General features: G+C 42.5%; 1 protein-coding gene across 1 annotated transcript; it reads left to right on the top strand.

Annotated features, from left to right (window-relative positions):
* Window positions 1-2,814: 2,814 nt before the first annotated feature.
* COQ2 (coenzyme Q2, polyprenyltransferase) lies at window positions 2,815-16,362 on the top strand. The gene is made up of 7 exons (XM_061583146.1): window positions 2,815-3,208; window positions 6,666-6,832; window positions 7,826-7,947; window positions 8,395-8,480; window positions 13,497-13,630; window positions 15,108-15,296; window positions 15,882-16,362. The coding sequence occupies exons 1-7, from the start codon at window positions 2,830-2,832 to the stop codon at window positions 16,074-16,076; spliced, it is 1,272 nt and encodes a 423-aa protein (XP_061439130.1). The 5' UTR covers window positions 2,815-2,829; the 3' UTR covers window positions 16,077-16,362.
* The last annotated feature ends 7,573 nt before the right edge of the window (window positions 16,363-23,935 follow it).

Here is a 23,935-nt window from a genome sequence, read left to right on the forward strand (position 1 = left end):
TTAAGTCACTTGGGAAAGTGTCCCAAAAAGTGTCCTGTTTCTCCACCACTCTGAATCCTTCCTACCACTTAGCCCACATCTTCTGCACCCTGTAAATATTCTAAACCTCAAGGTCAACCACTGAGACAGGGATGGGGGATGGCCCTCCAGAGGTTGGTGGACTACAACTCCCATCATCCTTAACCACTGGCTATGTTTGCCATGACTGATGGGAGTTGGAAGTCCAGCAATATCTGAAGGGCCACAGGTTCCCATCACTGTGCTAAGAGATACCTTAATATATCTGTTCATCAATAAAGGGTGCCTCCAGATTGGTGGTTTTTTGCAGATGTGTTCTGCAACATGTCATTGACACAATAATGGTACATCAGTGGTGGATTTATCCTGGACAGTCTGCACATTCATTTCACTTTATTAGTTGTTCTACAATGCTTCCCCAGTGTTACTGCACTGTTGCCATCTCGAGGGGCACTCTTGCATTATAGTGCAATAAAAGTGTGGGGGGGAGAACCAGAATGTTTGCAGTATAAGGAGTTACAGAACTTCAGCAGGAAGTTACTGGACATGCACTGATTGGAAACGAAGCTGTATGACCACTCCAGAACTTCTGCAGGCTCAAACACTATTGAATGTGGGATTGTGTATAACCACCCCAATACCACCATAAGCACAAATGCAAAATAAAAAGGATGTCTGAAGAGTCTCTATGTCAACAATCAGCCACAGGAAAAAAATCATAAATGGGTTATGTTGTAGCAGATGCCATTATTTTCACATCTACAATGGGCAGACATGCACAGCCAATGACAAGGTATGCAAAACAGAAAAGAAAAAAGAGCTCCACATAAGCAGTACAATCTACACAACATCCAAAGTACCATGCCAGTTGCAGTGCAATAATAAAAGTGGCTAAAAATAACCCAGACAATGCTTCAAAAATCATATCTATAAACTAAATTTAATCCAGTTTTATCCATTGGACTATTGCTGTTGAGGGTTATGTCATCAATGAACTATACCATACCGACAAGAAAAGTACTGCCCCGAAGGAATCTGCAGAAGTTGCCCTGCAAGGAATAATCACTGTGCATTACCAGGAAGGCCTGGTAATTATGTACCACAATTATGTACCACGCTGTACAAGGCAAAGGGATGCTGAGGGAGAATTGCGAGAAGACAAGGTGGAGGAAGACAGAGACAGGAGCCCTTTTTTCTGTCTGCTGAGCTCCCTCTTGTGGAGATTATGATTTCTTTCATCCAAAAGAGCCTGACAATCACAGTCATTTCAGGTTAACTCTTGTCTCCATTTTCCTCCCTCTGTTGTCTCCCTTGTGTTGTTGTAACCCCTTTGGGGCAGGGACTTGTCATCTTTACTCTCAAAACCAGCAAGTACTTCGATAGGCTACAGTGGGGAACTACTAGCTCTTGGGCCAATTTAGGCCTGACAGGGTCCTAACCTGACCCACAAGGGCATTCCCCACCCCCATGCCCCAAACAATCATGCCCACCTTCCCCAGATTACATGTGATTTCAGGTGTGTGGGGGGGAGCTAAAAATGTGCTGCAAAGGAACAACTGGGAGCCCTGAAGAACCCGGGACTGTCTGAACTATGGTGTTTCTGATCAGTAACGCAGCTGAACGTCCGTGCCCAAATTGGGCCTTACAGAGCTGCACAGGAAGAAAGGAAAGAATTAGGGAGTATGCTTAAGAGTGCACGCTCCCGACTCCTCCACTGAAGTTGGGTCAATTGGCATCAAGATGAGGTCAGGTAATGGAGAGGTGGGCACATCTGCCCACCTGTCAAAAGGTCAGGGGGGGGAATGGCCCCTGCCTGGACTGTATAAACCCTCTGGGGGAGAATTGGGGGTGCCTTTTTAAAAAATACAAAAAAAAATCTGGATCTCTGTGAAGATAATTAGATTCACTCCTGGAACGCAGCCTGCTGTTCATATGCGCAGATTGGTGGGGGGGAATGAGACCGGTTTGGATTGTCAGTCAAAACCCCCTCATACAAAACACTCCTCGGGTTGCATCAAAGGTCAATCTGCTTAAATGGCCCCCTTTGCACCTTCCCCCACCAGCCCAAATTTTGCATTCAGTTACACACAGCAACGTTCTGCTCTACTGACTTGCATGCAGACACATTGCCCTTTGAAATGTTAAAAAGTTCCAAATGGAGGAAAAAACAAACAAGCCAGGAATTCCTATCTTTTCTGTTGCCTCAGGTGTGTGTCGCAGCTATAACATCTACTCAACTCATTTGATTACTATTGGGAGGCCAAAATGTGAACCCAGAATTTCCCTATCCAAATAATTGGACCGGCTACTCTTTAACTTTGAGGAGAGCATTGCACATACCACGGACTGCGAAAAAGACAAATAATTGGGTGTCAGAACAAATTAAATCACAACTGTTACTACTAGAAGCTAAAAGGATGAAACTGAGGTTATCATACTTTGGACATATAATGAGAAGACATGATTCACTGGAAAAGACAATAAGGCTAGGAAAAACAGAAGGGAGTAGAAAAAGAGGAAGGCCAAACAAGAGATGGGTTGATTCCATAAAGGAAGCCACAGCCAATTTACAAGATCTGAACAGGGTGGTTCACGACAGATGCTGTTGGAGGTCGCTCATTCATAGAGCTGCCATAAGCCGTAGTTGACTTGAAGGCACCTAACAACATAACAAACTCTTTAACTTTCTTATCTCTGCGATGCCTACCTAGGCGGTAGACAACCATAGAGGAAAAATATACGTGAACTAAAACGGAAATGCGCCATTGCGCATCATATGCGCTGCGTAGCGCCACTCTACCATTCCTGGCTATGTTTCAACTTTACAGACCGGAAGTGCAAAAAACTGGCATAGCTGCGCGTCTCTTTTTCTGGTCTCTGTGGAAACGGCACATCAGGCGTCACCGTGACGTCGGTCGAACGCGGGCCCTCATGTCTACTGTGCGGTTTCTCTCCCGTGTAGCCGGGCCACTTTGCCTCAGGCGCTTTCTTCTCTCTCGAGAAAGTTCGTTTCGCTTCCTGGCGGTCCCGCTCTGCGCCTTATCCAGCTGCCGTTCGCGCCATGACCCTTTCCGGCCTTTGGGGCAAAGGATGCGGTCTCTCGGTACTCTCTCGGCAGCGAGTTTGGTGCAAGCGGCTCCCGGCCCGCTCCAGCCATATCTGCGTCTAATGAGACTGGACAAGCCCATTGGTGAGTCTGCTTGTCAATCATCATGCAGTGGGCGGAGTGGATATGACAATCTCCGCGCTTGGACTCCGCCCCCTTTTGTTGCTTAAGTAGGACAGAAAAATGGGAAGTGGCAGGGATGTTTTTAATAAACTGTTTTTGCGCATGTTTACTCGAAAGTAACCTCTGTTGAACTCGCTTGAGTTTATTACTAAGTAAATGTGTTTGGGATTGCTATCTATTGTTATTGTTACATTGTTTACAGTGCTTTTAGCGCTTTGTTTGCTGCCCTGGGCTCCTGTTGGGAGGAAGGGTGGGATACCAATTAAATAATAAATAAATAATAATAAATATAACTGTCCGTGTATGTTAACTTGGGATTGAATTCCACTGCATCCAGAGGGGCTTCCTTCTGAGAAATGAGGCATGGAGTTGTGTTATGACTCTTCAGTTCAACGTGCAGGCTAATGTCTCTTTGTGTTAATCCTTGAAAATTGTGTGGCTAGCTGCAAGATCCTGTCACTTTTACAGTAATTCGCTTTCTTGCATCCTCTTTTACTTTGTCTCTGAGTAAGCGTCTTTGGGGAAATTTTACAGTTGGACTTCTTGCAGGCGTAAAGAAGTTTGATCGCTACTTCTTCTTTTTATAGGCGAACAAATGAAGTTGTGGATTAATCTTGATTGTTGGCTTCTTGTAACTAGAGTGGCCACATGATCAGTGTTAGGGAAGGTTAGGGACCTGTGTTGGGAAAGAACCTTAACTCGGTTGTAAAGTGCATGTTTTGCATGCAAAAGGTACCAGGATCAATCCTTGGTGTCTCCAGATAAAGCTAGGGAACACTTCTGTCTGAAATCTGAAGAGCTGCTGCCAGTCAGTGTTGACATTAATGAGCTAGATTGACTAATGGTCTGACCTGGTATAACATAGCTTCCTATCTTTATATGCTAGTACAGTAGGGCCCCACTTTACAGCGTTTTGCTTTACAGCATTCCGCTAATACAGCGGTTGTCAATTGCAGAAAGGCCCCACTCCTACGGCACTTGTTCTGCTTTTACGGCGTTTTTTGGCAGTCGGGCGCCATTTTGGTCAATAGCCAATGTGTTCTGCTTTACAGCAGTTTTCGCTTTACAGCGAGGATCCGGAACGTAACCCGCTGTATGAGTGGGGCCCTACTGTACTGTTTACATGTTCATCTGAACGCACATACAAGTGGGAGTGAAATTGTGCCTGCTGGCCCTTCCCCTTATGTGTGTTGAAGGTGTGAAAAAGCTTGTATGCCTACAAACTGCATGTGTTCTTTTACACTTTTAACTGAACACATAACAGAAAATGTGTTTAATTTAATGTGTGCATAATGCAGCTGTCTTTGAATTCATCCTTTAGGCTCCTGCCTCATTGCTTTAATAACAGCCCTGAGAAAAGAGTAAGAACTTAATAATGTGTGCCTCTTTTAGCGAATCTAATATCTGCTGGAACTGATTCCCAACATGTCCATCTATGTATATAATGCCCCGCTTGTGATTCTCCTTGAATCATGTGCCCCATGCTTTCCACTCTAAAGATGTAGCTGATTTTGTGGTATATCTAGGATTGTCAGCTTGAAAAAGTGGTAACTATCTGTTTGACAGCTTGTTGGTGTACAGAAATTAACAGTATCTCCATGTGATGAGCTTTGGTTTGTTCCTGCACATCAAGATGCTGTTAAAGGAACAAAAGCAGGCCAGTCTGTTTTTTGTTTTCCTGTTCAGTTGACAACCTGGGATATAACTCTCTATTCCCCCACCCCCACCCAGAAAAAATAAGCTGTTGTGGGTTTGTAACACAGGGAAGCAAGAGAAAGTGTGTAGGAGAACTACTTTTGGCCCATGCAAATAAGAGGGTTCATTGTACCTAATTTTCCCTTCTTTGTGTCTCACTTCTTCTTACATTTCCCCAATGGTCATGTATGGTTAGTGAGGCTCACTGTTTCTGTGCTTCAAGGCATAAAACATAAAAAAAATGGTATATTCATTATGCATGGGACAGGGGTGAATTTATACTTCATAAAGCCCTTTAACTGTTACTGCTGTTTACTGTTTATTTCACACCCTAGCCAGCAGCCAGTTCTATCAGAGGAACATTCTGACAAGGAGTAGGGAATGGTGGACTAAAGCCCATGTCCTCTTACCACATTCCAGAATCACAGATACTCTGTTTCTAGGATTGGCCATTGGAAGCCCAGATGTAGGGATGCTTGAAAGAAAATACCAGTTCAAATACTTATTTTGAGAGGAATTGGGTTTTTTAAAATATATAGATTTATATAGGAATAAAAAATGGAAATGGACTGCCTTCAAGTCGATCCCAACTTATGGCGACCCTATGAATAGGGTTTTCATGGTAAGCAGCATTCAGAGGTGGTTTACCATTGCCTTCCTCTGAGGCTGAGAGGCAGTGACTAGCCCAAGGTCACCCAGTGCGCTTCATCGCTCTTTGGGCATTCCAATCCTGGTCTCCCAGGTCGTAGTCCAACACTCTAACCACTACTTCACACTGGCTCTCTTGTAGGAATGAAATTGTGAGTAATAAAAATCATTCGAAAGTGACACAGAGTGGGAAAATATTGGTCCTTCCCTAGCCAGATGGTAACACTCTGGGGGTCTGAATTTAGTGCAGGAGCTCTTAATTATTTTACAGAAGATAGGATCTGTGCGAGACTGCCTTCTTGCTCAGAACTAAGAGGCAAATCTTAGAAGTAACCTCTTCAGTTCAGCAATTCGTAGAGGGGTCGAAGTTCCCTTCAGTGCAGGCACAGAACTATCCTCCCTTCAGGAAATTCCAGATTCATCTCAGTGAAAGTGGTTCGTCTGTGCCCACAAAGTGATGCATGCAAGAAGCTGCTCCTCTACTGAAATGAATGGGAACACCTTGTCATGTTAAAAGCTGTGTATGCAAGGTGCTCATGATGCTCTGTTCTGAGTTCTATGGAATGCTTCCATAATCAGAAGGAGGCGTGCTGGGGGGGGGGGAATCGCAGCATTTTAGCAATTTCCAGAGGGGTAGCTGTGTTAATATTTTGTAGCAAAAACAACAAACAGCCTTGTGGCACCTTAAAGACTTGACAAATTTATCTTGGCATAATTTTTCATGGACAACAGTCAATTTCATCAGATGCATGAAGTGTTCTCACTTGCAATATATATATAAAATATTTCAGGGATGACAGTCAGCTTCATCAGATGTATGACATGTTCCAGTATGTCCACCTTAAGGTCTGTTCTGGAGCGTCCTGGGAGATTAACATATACCCCATTGTTTTTTTTTCAATATTTCTGATACCAGATTTGTGTCCATTTATTATTTTGCATGGAGGCTACCCTGTTTGTCCTAGTTATTGTGCCAAATTTTTCAGAATCTTACGTTCATCCAGATGGGTCAATACCAATGAATATGGATTTATTTTTCTCCTTCCCTAATTTGTTCTCTCATCTATATTTTTAGGGACTTGGCTGCTGTACCTACCCTGCACTTGGAGTATAGCTCTTGCCGCAGAACCAGGTTGTTTCCCAGCCTGGGACAAGCTTTTGCTGTTTGGTGCTGGTGCAGTCCTGATGCGTGGAGCAGGCTGTACAATTAATGACATGTGGGACCAGGACTTTGACAAAAAGGTAGAGAGGACTTGAACAGAGCAGGCAGGCTCATAATGTTTCCTAAGTAAGTAAATGGCCTTTTTGTAAAGCACTCTCACCCCAAGAAATGCTAATTGATGAAAACAGTGTTGCCAGGGATACACTTCAGGCTTGATACAGTTCTCTGCGAATAGCTCCCAGTACTAAACTATCAAACCTCTTTTTTGTTTTAATTCTCAGCTCCTGAATTTAACAGTGGCTTGATGAGCTGTGCCGGGAGTTGCTGAGAAGGAAAATCCCATAAGGCAAAAATTGAGGGTGTTTTTTTTCGCCATTCTCAGTTTCTCCAACTCTTTTACGCTGGATAGTTCAAAATGTGGGTTCTCAACTGTTAAAAGGTTAACTTTGAATTCTGAAATTAGCAACACAAATAAAGAGCTCATGAATTCTACTACACACTCCTCCATTTGAGTCATTTTTTCCAGGCTTTAAATGTCTAAACTGCATTGCTATTGTTTATGATGAATCATGCCTGTCAAATTGATGGGCTGGTCTGAATTGCTGCAGGAAGAAGGCACTGTCCCTTGATGATGTCACACAGCTGATGGGGAACCTACAAGGACAAACGCAATTGCCCTCCCCTTCTCCAGGATCCCTCTCAGGCTTAGCGCTTCTGCCAGTGCATGTGATTAGCAGAGTGCCCATCAGTTTAACCGGGTGTGCCATGGTGGAATAAGGGACATTGTGCACATGCAGAGTACACCATGGTGGTTGTTCATGAGACCTCTGCACATAGAGCCATGTTGTATCCACTGGTCCTTTGCCCCACTGGCCCTTGTAGTGTATGCATGCCCTCGGGTGAATAGCAGGGTGTCATGAGCAAAAGGACCAGAATGACTAAATACTGTGTATAGCTAAAAACTGATTTTTGACATGTGAAGTCTAAATTACCTGGCTTAATGAACAGTGTGTGTACACCATATGTATGCATTACTAATATAATCTAATAACTGAAATAATTTTGTGTCTTAGGTTACAAGAACAGCAAGTCGACCATTGGCAGCTGGAGAGATTTCAAGTTTTCAATCTCTTGTTTTTCTTGGGGGACAGCTTACCTTGGCTTTATGCATCCTGTTATGTTTAAATTATTACAGGTAAGTTAGATGTAAAGTGTTGACTACTTAGGCCATTTCTCACAAAGTTTGCCTTCATAGGTATGCTTTTTGGAATCATTTTTTGGAGACATACACATGGAAAATGTTATGTTAGAACTAATAAATTTAGGTTTGGTTTGGCTTGGTTTTAAAGGAAAGATGTGGTTGACAAAGTCTGATGTAGGGCTTTCCCCAGGTCTTGTGTAGAGACCTCACGTGGAAAGTAGTCTCATGTAGAGAACTTACATGGAAAGTAGTCTTTTGTTATCAGGCTAGAAGTGATGAAAATGTTTTATTCAAAACCGTTTAATTGAAAAAGAAAATAGCAGTGATCTTAATTAATCCTTATTTCAATATATTTAAAATGTAAATTGTTGCAATGATAAAAGTTAGTTAGGGGTGGAGTATAAATGCAACTTCTGAATGCTCTTTCTCCTTTCTTCACAGTGTTATTCTGGGAGCAGCTTCTTTATCTCTTGTGGTGACTTACCCACTTATGAAGAGATTAACGTATTGGCCACAGTTATTCTTGGGTGAGCTCAGGAATTCCTTTAACTATAAATGGGTTATTCATACTGACTTAATTCTGCACTGGATTGTAGTTGGACTGTTCAGAGTATCATATTATTTGCAAGAATTGGTCAGATGTATTCTGAGTAATAATTCTTCAATTTCCTCCATCGCAGCATGAGAGTTCATGAGCACCAACTGCTTGTAGAATTTTTTCCTGCTCTCTGATGAATTCTGAAAGCAATTAACTTCTTAATTTCTTGGTTGAAACAAACTTTGCCCATGGGCAATACTTGAACTTTAACTGCCAAACAACAACAGTAAGTTCATAATAATTTTAAGTATTGGTATTCTGCCCTTTAACAGAGTTCTCAGCATGGCTTACAAAACTGGAACGTCAGCATGAGATAGATAGATAGATAGATAGATAGATAGATAGATAGATAGATAGATAGATAGATAGATAGATAGATAGATAGATAGATAGATAGATAGATAGATAGATAGATAGATAGATAGATAGATAGATAGATAGATAGATAAAACAAATATTGCAATAAAACATGAAAGCAGTATAACTTGACTTGGTGGAGATAAAAATCAGGACTGAAGCTAAAACAGATTAAAAGTCCTGGCAGTAAAATGGTATCAAAGTAGGCACTAGGTGAGCCTCTCTGGGAAGATTCCACATTGGGGAGTCACTACCAAAAAGGCACTGTACTTGGTAACCACTGCTACGCATGTCTCTGGGAACATGAGTGTACATGTACTTCACACATAACCATTAAACGTTCCTGTGAGAGAGGATTCTCTTTTACAGGGATCAAATTGTGCGCTGCTCTAGGGAATTCACACCAAGATCAAGTTAAATAACAGAACATCCATTTATTAAAGTAAGGTGGGAAAAAGGTGTTCAATTATATTCTTAATAATGCAGTGCAGCATATAAACAAAAGCTCATTGGTGCAATTTATCTAATATCCTAACACATTCACACCTCAAAATAAAGCGTAACATCACATAAAAGATAGAAAACAAATTACTTATGCTAGGAGGATAAAAGAGAAAGGGGTGGGAGTACCCCCATTTGGCCTGAATACTCCCCAAAACAGTGAAAAATTGACAGCTTATTTCTCCTGCACTCAGAAGAGCCCTTGCAGCTTTTAATGATTTTTTTGTATGTGAAGAGTCAAACCAGTGGCTTGAGCTAAGAGTTTTATCAGTGGTATTCAGTGCTAGTCCTACTCTTGAGTAGACCCATTAACATTAATAAACATGACTAAATTAGGTTCATTAATTTCAGTGGGTCTACTGTGAGTAGGGCTTAGTTGACTACCTTAGGCCTAAAGTTTCAAAATAATTTCCAGTTCTTAAAGGAACCCAGTAGCCCCTACAGTATAGCTGCTCTGAGCTGGAATTGCAGCAAAGGAAAAACAGACTATATAGTTCTTTACCTTAAACTTCCTGATCTGAGATGTTTCTTGCAGGGATGGCATACAAGATGAGGTGAAGTGTGTGTGTGTGCGCACGTGCATGCACGTGTGAGGGAGAGGGAGAGAGTGGTGTGAGAGTGTGAGTGTGAAAAGTCTGGTACTTTATAGGAATTTTGCACATGGAAAGGAGGACTGAAAATGGGAGAGGGGGTCTACTCTTTCAGAAATGGGGTGGGGTGAAAAGTTAAAAGGTTAAAGATTCCTTTGAGGCTCTGAACTTGAAATTGCTATCCTGTTGGTTCCTGGTTTCGCAGATAGGGAGGTGTAAACAGTGTTGTCCTCTTTAAAGCTTGTGTCAAGGTACAAATGTGTGAGAGAGAAAGAGAAAGAAAGATTTCCCAGCATGCCTGTTAGTATTGCCAACTCCTTAATTCCAACTTATGAACCAAAGAAAAGGCTGCCATGAGCTGCCATATTGCACCACCCATCACACTTCACCTGACAGGAGCATTCTAGAAAAGGCCTCAAGTTGTTATCTTAAAAGTCTGGGTAGGCACATGTGAACATAGTTTTCTGTGGGAAGGGAAGGTAATATTGTACACATTTAGTTTTGGCTGGCAAAGTTCAGATTAATGGGTTGGATACAAATTTAGTCATGCTTTGAGTAGACACATTGAAAGCAATGGGAGTTAAGTTAGTCTGACTTGTCTCATTGCTTTTGGTGGATGTGCTGTAGCATGACTGGGACTGCAATCCTAACCTCACTTATCTGGGAGTAAGCTCCACTTAATTCAATAGGACTGACTTCTGAGTAGTGAGTTGTGCTATTAGTCTGCATCCAACCTATTGTATGAAAACTAAGTATGGCAATTTGATAGTAATAACCATTGAATTCAGATATTTCCAGCACTGGTAGGATGGGAAGCTGCAATGTAAGTTAATTTAACTTTCATTAGTGTTGATCTGCTTTTTATTTTCCTCTTTCATTTCCCTATGTGAGTTTCATTTAAAGAACTGGAAATTGAGGAACTAGAGAAGCATGCAGGTCACTGCTACATGGCAACCTTTTTTAAAAAAAATTCTGGTCATTCAAAGGCAGTTTACAACACAGTATTGTAGGCTGGGAAAATGCTAGAAACAGATGTCTTTGATCCCAGGACTACTGTTTGAATCTTGGCATTTGAGATCCTCATCAGAGGCTCTTCTTTGGGTTTCCCTGCTGCCTGATTTAGCAGGTGGCTACCAAGGAGTGGCCTTTTCTTCAGTGCTTTTGCCTTGGATTAGAATGCTTTTTCTAGAGAAGTCTGCCTGGTGCCCACTCCATTGGGGTTTTTTTGGAGCCAAGCAAACCTCTTTTTATTTCTCTAGACTTTTTTAAAAAATATGGTTGATCTGTTTTATTCTGGTATTTCAGTGATGGCTTTATAGGGTTGTATCCGACAAGTCACAATTGGAGTAGACCCTTGAAGTCAGCCGACTTAAGTTGACTGACGTTAAGTCCATTGATTTCAGTGGATCTATTCTGAGTATGTCTAACAGTCAGTCCTAAAAATGCCTACTCAAAAGTAAGATATATTTAATTCACTGGAACTTATTCCTAAATGGAATTAGGATTGCAGCCTTAGTTGGAAACATCCTATAGATCTGATGTGTTTTACCTTATTTTTATGTAGTTTAAAATATTTTATTCTAAACCCCCATCCTGATAATGTGTTTGGAGGGCAAATGGTAAATCTTAGTTATTAATAAATTACAACTGGAAGAAGTTGTGTCTGCCTTTTTTAGTGATGTATCCACCCTGAGGTTCCACAGCATCTAATTATTTAAATATATACTTTGAGCCAGACTCTTGTTCAGCTAACTTGTTTGGGTAAACAAAGAGACTGAGATTAAAGCTGCAGTCCTGTGTATACTTACCTAGGAGTAAGTCCTATTGAAGCCAGTCAGGCTTACTTTGGAGTAGACATGTATAGGTCTGCGTTGTAAGTCTTGTGTATGACAATAAGGAATTCTAAAAGGAACCTCCTGCTCCTAGAGTTAGCAAAGAGGAAAGGGAAACTTCAAATCTATTTGCCTTTCTGCCACAGTTTTCTCCCATATTCATTTACATCCCCTGCCTATGTTGTCCTCTTAAATAAACCATCTACCAGTAGGTTGATCAGATCCTCCTATCCCTTTAATAGCTGTGTGGAAGAGGGAGTGTCTGGCAAGTGAAGTTTTCTTGTCCTAGGGCTTATATAATGAGCAAGACTTTGTTTGCCAGCATTTCCTCTACCACATAACCCTCCTGCCCTCCTTTGCATGTGGTCACGAACAATTAATAGAACTGATGGAATGAAATTAATTCGGGGGGGGGGAAGTGTTCACAAATGGAATGGGGAGAATTTAAGCAATACTTTTTCTATTGGGAACTACAATCCTTGTCGTGTAGCCGTGACTCACTTCCATAAAATACAATGGAAGAAATCATACTGCCTTTCCACAGAGTCTCAATTGTGCTGTGCTTGTGTTCTGCAATTCATTAATGAACTGAGGTCTCTTTTTTACTGCCCTGACTTGTATGTTTTCTACCAGAATATAAGCTTGTGCCAGAAACATGAAAAGCCTTGCATTCTATTCCTCCACCACCACCCCCAACACACCCTAGTAAAGGTAAACAAAACTGATCGGGCCACCTAAAGTATCTGTGAAAGCCTGTCTGTATTTACTTTTTCATCAGAAGGGGGATCAGATCTTCTGGCTGTAGGTTGAGCAAGTGTCCATAAGAATGTGCCACTTTCCCGCCAGGTTCCTGTACATGCCTGTACATTGCAAAAGAGAGAGAATGCATATCCTATACCAGAGGTGGGGAACCTTTTTCAACCTGAGGGCCACATTCCCGTATCGGCAACCATTGGTGGGCGGGGCCAGAGGCAAAGGTGGGCAAAGCAACAGACATTGGCTTGTTTCTTCATGCGCATGTATCCCTCTCTGTCCTACATCCAGGCAAGCAAGAAGCATTATCAGAGTTCAGGGACACCTTCCAACCAGGCAGAAACATTCAAGGAGGGAGCAAAGCAGGACAGGTGAAGGGTGTGGTTCTTGGAGCGTATGTGGCCTGGGAAGAATTCTGAGGGCCACATAGACAGGCCTAGAGGGCCACATTTGGCCTGTGAATCTGAGGTTCCCGATCCATTTCCTACACAGTCAGGGGCACTGTGCATGGTTTTCTCCCTTGCATTAGTAGTTGTGTGCACACTCTATGGCCCATCAGCTCTCTTTGGGGTGGAAACATGGAGGATAGAAAGGGCTGGGGCTAGCTGGCTTACTGTGCCGAAAGCTGTCGTCACTGCAAACGAATTTTGTTCCACTGTAAGCCGCTTTCTCTTGAGTTTCCACAGAATGTTCTACTGTGTTCTTGCTCCAGACTGACAGGGCTGCTCTTCTGAGATTGAAACAACAAAAACAATTGTTTTATTAAGTGTTGAAACAATCTGAAAATGGTCCTGTCCAAGAGCCTCACAGACAATGCTGAATCTCATTGCAACTGAACATGGGAGATCTGTCTGAAAAATAGATACAGTCCTCTGTTGTATATGAGGGTTTTTTTTGTCACCTCTCTTTTAGGCCTTACCTTCAACTGGGGAGCCTTACTTGGGTGGTCAGCTGTCCAAGGCACTTGTGACTGGTCAGTTTGCTTGCCCCTGTATTTCTCAGGAGTTTTGTGGACCTTGATGTATGACACTGTTTATGCTCATCAGGTATATAACCTTCTCATTGCATAATAAGAAGGCTTTGAAATTAGGGAATGGTTTTGATGGATTACTCTATTATAGGGTGATTGTTCTTGCCAAATTTGAAAGTAGGTTTAAAATTGTGCATGTTTTGTTTAAATGACTTATTTGTTTTTATTTTCTTTGTTTTCATTGTTGATGTTCTTGTGCCGGTTATTGTGACCTGTTTTGACAGCCCCATTTGGGCATAAAGGCAGGATATAAGTGAAAAAACAAATAAAACCAGTGCCTGTGGCTGTTTGGAATTTCTGCTTAAGAGCTTCCCTGCTTTTTGGTGTTCATAATGGTTGGGCAGCTGCCTTTTCCGCAGCTTAGAAATGATGAATCGGAGCCCCCTTAGGAGTTCTGGATATCCAAAAATAATCATAGTTGCTAACAGAGCAGTCAGCGTAACTTCCGCTGTCATAAAAGTATGCCAGTGTAACATACCCCTATTCAAAACTCTGTTCAGGAGTGAAGATGCTGCCATCTGAGCTAGCCCAAGCTTGGCAGATGGAAAATGAGCCTTGAAAATAGAGTTTGACTTGCGTCACCTTTTTTGGCAGTATAAATTCCACTGGGTTGCTAGGTCATATGACCAAGTCAAAGGGGTTTTGGAATAGGTATAAGTCTTCCCATGCTCTGCCCTGCCATACCCCTGGAATGCCCCTTTTTCAGGATTTACCCCAGCCTTGGTTCAGCTAGCTTAAACTGAACTAGGATGAGGGACTTCTGCCAGCATAGTCCCAGCTGAATCCAGACTTGGCTGGCTCAGTCAGAGATCCACTGATTCCAAACTCTCTCATGGCAGCAGATCTTGGGTTTGGATTGCACTTTAGTTCCCAAACTAAACATAATACTTTTGCCATGTCATTTGTCAACGCCCTTCTCCATATCGCTCCATAATTCTCTTGACATACTTCACTTAGCTTACACTATTTTTACTGCTGCTTACCAAGCTCCTGACACTTAATCCTTTTCTGTTTCTGCTATCATCTATTTAAGATATGCTTCACTTAACCTACACTGGTTTAGCTAATCCATTATCTTCATTCCCCCTTTCTGTATTTGCCCTAGATATCAGGGTTTCTATCATGGGTCATAGCTTTTCCCTCAGCTGGTATTCTTGTCTGACACATAAAGTCATTCAGAGTACCCTTCGTGGAGCATATCTATGGAGGGCTTCTTTCCTCCAATATTACACAGGTTCACGGTTTACTAGCTGATAGGCAGCTTCCCATTTTGTACCAGAATGTTGTGATTTGGTAGCCTCTCTTAAGCTGTCTTAGTCCTTTTGACCTCAAACCAGGATCAAAGTACCCACAGGCTCTTGTTACAAAGACTGCTTCCAACCACTGTGTCTGATCCCTGAGCAGAAGAGTGTAAAAGTACCAGTCTTCCCTATCTCAGTCTATGAAATATCACCGCAACTGGGCTTTTTTATTAACAGTTCCTTTCATTGTAGGATAAAAGGGACGATCTTGCCATAGGTGTGAAATCTACAGCACTCCGATTCAATGAAAACACGAAGCCATGGCTCAGTGGTTTCAGCACCATGATGCTTTTGGGTCTTACTGTGGCAGGAATGCATTGTGGCCAGACTTTCCCGTACTACGCAGCTGTGACTGCTGCAGGCATCCACTTGGCTCAGCAGGTTAGATCCCACACTTGTATCACTCCTTATGTGGAAGCTTGAAATAGATGGATGCTTTGTCAGTTTGGCTTAAATTCCTAACCTGCGAAACACCTGCTGCATTTTGTATCTGCTGAAGCTACTTTTGGCATTGCTAGGTTTACAGTGGCTTTTTTAACAGAGGGAGGGGGATGAATAGAAGAGAGATTTGATAAAGAACAGCAAAAATTGGGGACAAGAAAGTCATTTCTAGCATTTGGTCCAAAGCAGGTAAATGTATTACTACATTTATATCCCACCTCTCCTCCAGTGAGCTCAAGGTGGCATACATGATTCTCCCCATCCCCGTTTTTATCCTTCCAGCAACCCTGCGAGGTAAGTTAGGCGGAGAGATTGTGACTGGCCCAAGGTCAACCAGTGAGCTTTATGGCAGAGTGGAGATTTGAACTCTGGTATCACAGGTCCTCATCCAGCATTAACTAGCACTAGCAGTCCAGGACAAACTTTGAAACAAAAAAATTATAAGAAGAGGGAATGGAGGAGTGGTATTGATTTGAAAATTGTCAGTCTTGAGTTCCAGTAATATCAATACTACTTCTTCCCCAGATATACACTTTGGACATTCACAATCCTGAAGATTGCTGGAAAAAATTTTCTTCTAACCGCACAATAGGACTCTTGCTTTTCATAGGGATTGTACTTGGAAACCTATGGAAAAGGAAAAATCCAGAAGAAACGAAGAAACATTTAGATGGTACAGGAGAAAATGTTGTTTTACAGACAGTAAATGAACACAAGTAAAAAAAAAAATTATTATGTGATTTTAGCTAATGTTTTCTTTCTATTTAGAATATTTGATTGAAGAAACCATTTTTTTAGACAAAAGTGTAACCTTGTCTGTAAACTTTTCACTGTCACTATATGGTCCTGGGAATAAATCGGCTATGTTTGAGTGCTTCCTGTCGAAACTATAGAGGGAAAAACATGTACAAGTTTACGCCTTAAGTTCAACATTGTAAAATTATAATGGGTGTGAGGACTGTTGTGTATATAGGAGTACTGTGAATAAAAGCTATGGCTCATGAAATAGTTCTCTCTTGACATATCCAAAACTGTTTAGAACTATAAAGTGATTCTGGTCAAGGCGCTGTTCAGTCGTGTGGTGTTCTCATAACATTTAAGAACATAAGAACATAAGAAGAGCCTGCTGGATCAGGCCAGTGGCCCATCTAGTCCAGCATCCTGTTCTCACAGTGGCCAACCAGGTGCCTGGGGGAAGCCCGCAAGCAGGACCCGAGTGCAAGAACACTCTCCCCTCCTGAGGCTTCCGGCAACTGGTTTTCAGAAGCATGCTGCCTCTGACTAGGGTGGCACAGCACAGCCATCACGGCTAGTAGCCATTGATAGCCCTGTCCTCCATGAATTTGTCTAATCTTCTTTTAAAGCCGTCCAAGCTGGTGGCCATTACTGCATCTTGTGGGAGCAAATTCCATAGTTTAACTATGCGCTGAGTAAAGAAGTACTTCCTTTTGTTTGTCCTGAATCTTCCAACATTTAGCTTCTTTGAATGTCCACGAGTTCTAGTATTATGAGAGAGGGAGAAGAACTTTTCTCTATCCACTTTCTCAATGCCATGCATAATTTTATACACTTCTATCATGTCTCCTCTGACCCGCCTTTTCTCTAAACTAAAAAGCCCCAAATGCTGCAACCTTTCCTCGTAAAGGAGTCGCTCCATCCCCTTGATCATTCTGATTGCCCTCTTCTGAACCTTTTCCAACTCTATAATATCCTTTTTGAGATGAGGCGACCAGAACTGTACACAGTATTCCAAATGCGGCCGCACCATAGATTTATACAATGGCATTATGATATCAGCTGTTTTATTTTCAATACCTTTCCTAATTATCGCTAGCATGGAATTTGCCTTTTTCACAGCTGCCGCACACTGGGTCGACATTTTCATCGTGCTGTCCACTACAACCCCGAGGTCTCTCTCCTGGTCGGTCACCGCCAGTTCAGACCCCATGAGCGTATATGTGAAATTAAGATTTTTTGCTCCAATATGCATAATTTAGAGTGCACTTATATCTATATGCCTGGCTGGTTGCTCTTGGTGCTTTGAAGTGTATGTCATTCACACAGACCTCACCTGTCCTACAATCACTTTGTGTTGGTTAGTCAGACAGCACAGTCTCTGGCATGTATTGACCTCCATATGCATATCAAAGCTTAAAGATCATGGCCTTAGTTTGAGCCTAAGAATTCTGAAAACATGAGGAGCCATACCTGAAGAAGGTCCAACCATTGCTAGAGGAAGAGCAAGCTCTTTTCTGACTCCATCCCAACTTTGTATGCACTTTGATTTGAATGTTGGGATGAAATGATGACCTACCTCCTTGCTCATAGCACAACAAATAAACGTTTTATTCCCCACTACCTTGCAGTTTATTGAACAGTAGAATGTCATTCAGAACTTGCTTCTGGGCAAATGCTTCCATAGTGAAATCTAAAGCAGCTTCCTCCCCTGTTTTTTTCACCCTTGAATAGTCTGGTACTCTGCCTGCAACCAGATTGTGCACCAATCGTATCATCTTTTGCCTTGCAGAAGCTAGCTGTACAGGGTAGAGGACAGGGCTGAAGCGGCAGCTCTAAGCAGTAAATAAGGATAGCATTCAAGAGGCTGTTCAGAACTTGCCACCTGTTAAAGAGGATGTTCTTGACAACAACTTGTGTCGTCAGCAAGGAGAACATGGGTGCAGAAAGAATATTGACCTTTCAACCCCAATACGTGCGTGTTGCATTTATAAGGGCAAGAGCAGTTCCAAGCATACCTCCAAGATAATGGCAGATACCATCACATCTCTTTCATACACTGTGCCAGCCTGTGGGCAGTGCAAACTGATATGAGCCCCCAAAGCAGCCTTTCCCAACCAGTATGCCTTCAGATGTTGTTGGACCACAACTCCCATCAGCCTCAGTCAGCATTGCCAATGGTCAGGAAAGGAATTGTGGTCCAACAACATCTGGAGGCACACTGGTTGGGAAAGGCTGCCCCAAAGCATGGTTCTAACAGCAGCCACTGCATAGCTGAGGAGCCCCTGAAAATGCTTCTGCTGTGGGTGCTTAACAGTATCACTTGGAACAAACTTTAAGCAGGGAAAGCTCCAATTTAAATGACTAGATTGAAAGCTCACAATTTAAAATGGTGACAGACTAATTTGCCAATTAACTCATTACTTTGTTTAGTTCTAGTTGATACCACTTCTTTTCCAGTAGTTTGATTCCTGCAGGGCATCCAGAAAACTACTGAAGTTGTTTATGTATTATTTGTTTAAAATATTTCTATCTCGCCCTTCTACCCTACAATAGGGCACTAGGGCGGCTACAATAAAATTGCACACATATATAATAAAATACACAATAAAAACAAACATTACAGTAAATTAAAGTGCATAAAATACAATTAAAATATATAAAATGCATTATGCATACACATGCACACACATGTTGTTGTCATATGCCTTCAAGTCGATTACAATGTATGGTGACACTATGAATCAGTGACCTCCAAGAGCATCTGTTGTGAACCGCCCTGTTCAGGTCGTGTAAGTTCAGGTCTGTGGCTTCCTTTATGGAATCAATCCATCTCTTGTTTGGCCTTCCTCTTTTTTTACTCCCTTCTGTTTTTCCCAGCATTATTGTCTTTTCTAGTGAATCATGTCCTCTCATGATGTGTCCAAAGTATGATAACGTCAGTTTCATCATTTTAGCTTCTAGTGACAGTTCTGGTTTAATTTGTTCTAACCAATTATTTGTCTTTTTTGCCGTCCATGGTATGCACAAAGCTCTCCTCCAACACCACATTTCAAATGAGTTGATTTTTCTCTTATCCGTTTTTTTCGCTGTCCAACTTTCACATCCATACATAGTGATTGGGAATGATCCTGACTTTGGTGTTCAGTGATACATCTTGGCATTTGAGGACCTTTTCTAGTTCTCTCATAGCTGCCCTCCCCAGTTCTAGCCTTCTTCTGATTTCTCCATTTTGGTTAATGACTGTGCCGAGGTATTGATAATCCTTGACAAGTTCAATGTCCTCATTGTCAACTTTAAAAGTTACATAAATCTTCTGTTGTCATTACTTTAGTCTTCTTAACATTCAGCTGTAGTCCTGCTTTTGTGCTTTCCTCTTTAACTTTCATCAGCATTCATTTCAAATCATTACTGGTTTCTGCTAAGAGTATGGTATCGTCTGCATATCTTAAATTACTGATATTTCTCCCTCCAATTTTCACACCTCCATCTTGGTCCAGTCCCGCTTTCTGATATGTTCTGTGTACAGATTAAACAAATAGGATGATAAAATACACCCGTGTCACATCCTTTCCTATTGGGAACCAATTGGTTCCCAATACACATTCATACAAACATACATACTTGTATATGTGTGCATACACATACGAGGGAGTGAGAATAAAAGAACTTAAAAGATAAAAATAAAAGATAAAAAACTTAAAACTGTCAGGCTGACCCATCAGTCCAACCAGCTCTACACAACAAAATAGTTTTTACAAGTTTCCAGAAAACCATCAGGGTGGGAGCAAAGTGGGCTTCTTGGGGCAGGGAATTCCAAAGTCTGGGAGCCACAATTGAAAACACTCTCTCCCATGTGCCTGTCAATCTAACTTCTTTCATTCTAGGCACGCAGAGGAGACCAGAGGCAGATGATCTTAAATCCAGGGTAGGAACATATGGATTAGGTACACTGGTCCAAGGCCATTTTGGGCTTTTAAGGTCAAAACCAGCACTTTGAACTGGGCCAGGAAACAAGTTGGGAGCCAGTGGAGTCGATAAAGCACAGGGGAAACATGCTGCCTGTGCCGTGCTCCAGTTAACATTCTGGCTGCTGCATTTTGGACCAAATGTAGTTTCTGAATCATTTTCAAAGGCAGCCCGACGTAGAGTGTGTTACAGTAATCAAGCCTCAATGTCACCAATCCGAGTGTCACTGTGGCCAAGTCATTGCTTCCAGGAATGGACGCAGCTGGCAGACCATTTTGAGATGGCCAAAAGCACTCCTGGTACTGCAGCCACCTGATATTCCAGCAGCAGGGCTGGATCCAGAAGAACTCCCAAACTGCGGACCTGCTCTTTCAAGAGGAGTGCAACCCCATCCAGAACAGGATACAACCTATCCCTGGGGCAGTTTTCCCCTTGGCCAGCAACACTTGTGTCTTGTCTGGATTAAGTTTCAGTTTGTTATCCCCACATCCAGCCTTTCACAGTCTCCAGGCACTGGTTTAGGGTGAGTACTCCTGCTTTGAACCAGACACTCTTAATATGGCATCATAGACAGAAGAGCATTGATTATGGCCAGTTAACAGATGAGAATGAATTAACCCTGAGCTACTTGTACAGTTAAATGTGGCTCAGAATTATTTTATAATTTTTTTCCAGCCTATAATTATGTTTGCAGTAAGTTTCTAGTGACAATATTACAATAGCATGAGACAGTAGAAGGTGTTGGATGGCAGGAGACGAGTTCACAGGGATTTCTCATTCACAAGTGCCCTTTTCATGATGACAAAGAGGGTGTTCTTTTTTAAAAAAAAAAAAAAGCTAGACTACTAGCTGGAGTGGCCAATCCAATCCCTCCACTGAGGAAGCTATGTTGCATAACAGGAATACATTGCACAATTGATCTTGGAAATTCTTCCCTAGTAGGGTGTGGCAGGTACAGCTTTCAAAGAGCAACAATGAGTTCACTTTTATGGCATTTGTTTTATTAAGGTTTGAATTGTTTCCTGCTGTGATGTGGCTAGGAGTGCTGTCTTATTAAAAACCATGCAATACTCATTTGGAATATACGTGCAAGACTTTGGTTTCCCCATCTCTGCATCAGCCAAATCCTTACAGCTCTAAAAGACTCAATAGCTCTGTCCTGCTAGATTCCTTTTCATCTGACAAGTTCTGCCCGTTTGCATGTGTTTCATGTGGACTAAAAGCTGGCTTATCCCAGCTTTGCACCTCGCCAGCCACGTGTCTGTAAGTGGGTGATGCTAATGAAGAAGATGATTTCACTGCCTTTCACAATGCTTCTCCCATTGGGCTCACATCATTCACCCCCACACCCAAACGACAGCAATCACAGTGCAGCAACATGACATCAGCTTTTCAACAAAATGCACGTTTTACGAATAATGGGTTGGACCCAGAGACTCCCTTTTCCTGTTGCAGGAAGGGAGCCTTGGCCCCAACTACTGTCTCACGCATACATACACATATATAGGATATTTTAATAAATATTTGGAAATAGATCTTTTTTTCTCAGTAGCCCAAAGGAGTCTTTTCAATCGTTAAAAGCAGTGTTTATAAGCATCGAAAGAAATCACACCTAGGAACCATGACCTATTAGGGTCAGGCAAGTAGTAGCTCTGTACGGAGGTGGGTCTAGTCACGCAGAGAGTATCTGCTTCCGTGCCTGGCATCATCAGATGGGGGCTGGGGAGACTCCTGCTTGAAATTCTGGGGAGCTGCTGCCAGTCGGTGTAGGTAGCACTGAGCTAGATGGGCCAATGATCTGAGTAGGTATACGACAGCTTCCAATAATGTGTCCGGCCAGTTCAATAACACCTTCAGTAGCATCGCATCTGCATCAGTTGTATGTGCATGTATCAGCTGTGTCAGGGCTGGCATCAGAAGTTGGCATCGTCGGGCACCTGCTGAGACCCCCACTCCAGCAGAGGACCCACTGCCAGCCCTGGATAGGCCCTGGCCCGGCTCCTCTTTGTAGTCCTGCCAGTTCCCCTCTACCTTCAACAGAAGCAAGGAGATGGAACAGCCACTTCTGCTCACTTTTCCTTCTCTTGCTAGGTTTGGATTCCCATATTAAGGTTGTCCCCGACGGGGGGGTGACCTCACAAACAAGAAGTCCCGATTCAATGTTTCTGTGTGCACGACCGGCAGGTGAGGATGAAAGCCAGTGGTGGCTGATGCCCAATGGGACTGGTAGGGCGGAAGGCAAGATGACCAAGAGAAAGTGGAGCCAATGATGGGCGAAGCCAGCTGATTCTAACTTAGTCCCCAACCTCCTTCCTGCTGCGTTCTGATAAGTCAACAGTGAGACTAAGGAGGAAGAAGCTGACAGCCAGCGTTCACTCCAGGGTTGTAGGTAAGAAGGCAGACAAGTGGGGACTGGCTGAGGGCAGACTGAGGCCTGTGGGGCACTGCCCCATTTGCCTTAATGGACCAGCCACATTTCCCATTTTTCAGCCACCATATGCATTGCTATTCTGCTGCTTGGCATCCACACCAGAAATTTGGCGGGAAAAATATTCCAGGGGAGGGTTTTTGCCCCTCCCTTCAATCACTCTTCTCCCTTCCTCCAACTAGTTCACAGGATTAAACTGCAGTTTGCTTATTCATTTATAAGGAAATCCCTGCAATTCTGATTTAACAGAATTGTGCAAGATCTGTAATAACAAAAACTAATTGGGCCCGCTCTGAGTTGGAAGGGGGGTACTGCATGTGTATGTGCTTTCTTTCTGTAAATTAAGGCATTTCCTCTCTTCCTAGCCTTTGGTTTTTTTCCCCAAACCTCTCCAGTGCTTTAAGGGGAAGTTTAACCTCAGTTTGTTATACTTCCCCTTAAAGCACTGGAGAGGTTTGAAAAACACAGTAAGAGGTGGCAAGGGGGTTTCTTGCAGCACAGAGACACTTGCCTCTTCCTGCTAATTTTCCCGCAAGACTCTCTAATAGATCTGTGCAACAGGGCTTCCTCCTGCTGCAGGGGTTTTTTTTAATTGCAATTTCATTAAAGGGGGGGGGAACCATAAAAGGAAAGAAAAAAATGAAAGAAAAAACCCACTGCCAGCTCATATTAACAGTATATTTAACCAATAATGCATCCATTTTAGTTTACCCATATAGATTAATATATGTCCCATCCAAATGTCCAAATATGTATCCAGGCAAAGTGGGTGTTTATAAATAGTACACTGAAATGTAGCAAAGGCATTTACGTCATTAGACCATTGCATAATAGTTGGCGAGTATTTGTCCTTCTAGGCTCAAAGTGACCATTAGGGCACGTAAAGTCCATTTTTGTTCCCCTGCTGTTAATTCCCATATAACCGGAGTATAATTTAAAAGCGCATGGACATCCACATATTTCAAGGAGTTCAGCAATATAAAATTAATACAGACTATGACTTCAGACAGGAAAAAAACTTCACCGAACATGCCACTGGGCTTGCTCTTCCTGCTATTTTCTTCAAGTTCTCTGATAGCTCTGAATCAATGCAAAAGGGGCTTGCTCTTGAGGAACCTCTTGAGGAAATTTGAAAAAACGGAGAAGAGGCTCAGGAGGCCTGCTTTGATTCCCCTCTCTGCTCTCAGCAGCACAGTTGGATTGCTGGGTGCTTTAAACTGAAGTTGAATGTCAGCAAAGGCTGGGAGACAGGAATTATCTTAATTTACAGAAAGAACACGCACACACCCCACTCAAAGCACAAGGTATCCCCGAGAATGTTTTTTCTAATTATTACACATCTTGCACAAATCTGGTCATGTGAGAAGCAAACAAGTTAGGGTGTGTAGCAATAAAGGCTACACACTGAAACATCCTGTCACCACAGACGTGACAAACTGCCCCCCCC

This window comes from Rhineura floridana, chromosome 9, assembly GCF_030035675.1.
Source record: "Rhineura floridana isolate rRhiFlo1 chromosome 9, rRhiFlo1.hap2, whole genome shotgun sequence".
Lineage (NCBI taxonomy): Eukaryota > Metazoa > Chordata > Lepidosauria > Squamata > Rhineuridae > Rhineura > Rhineura floridana.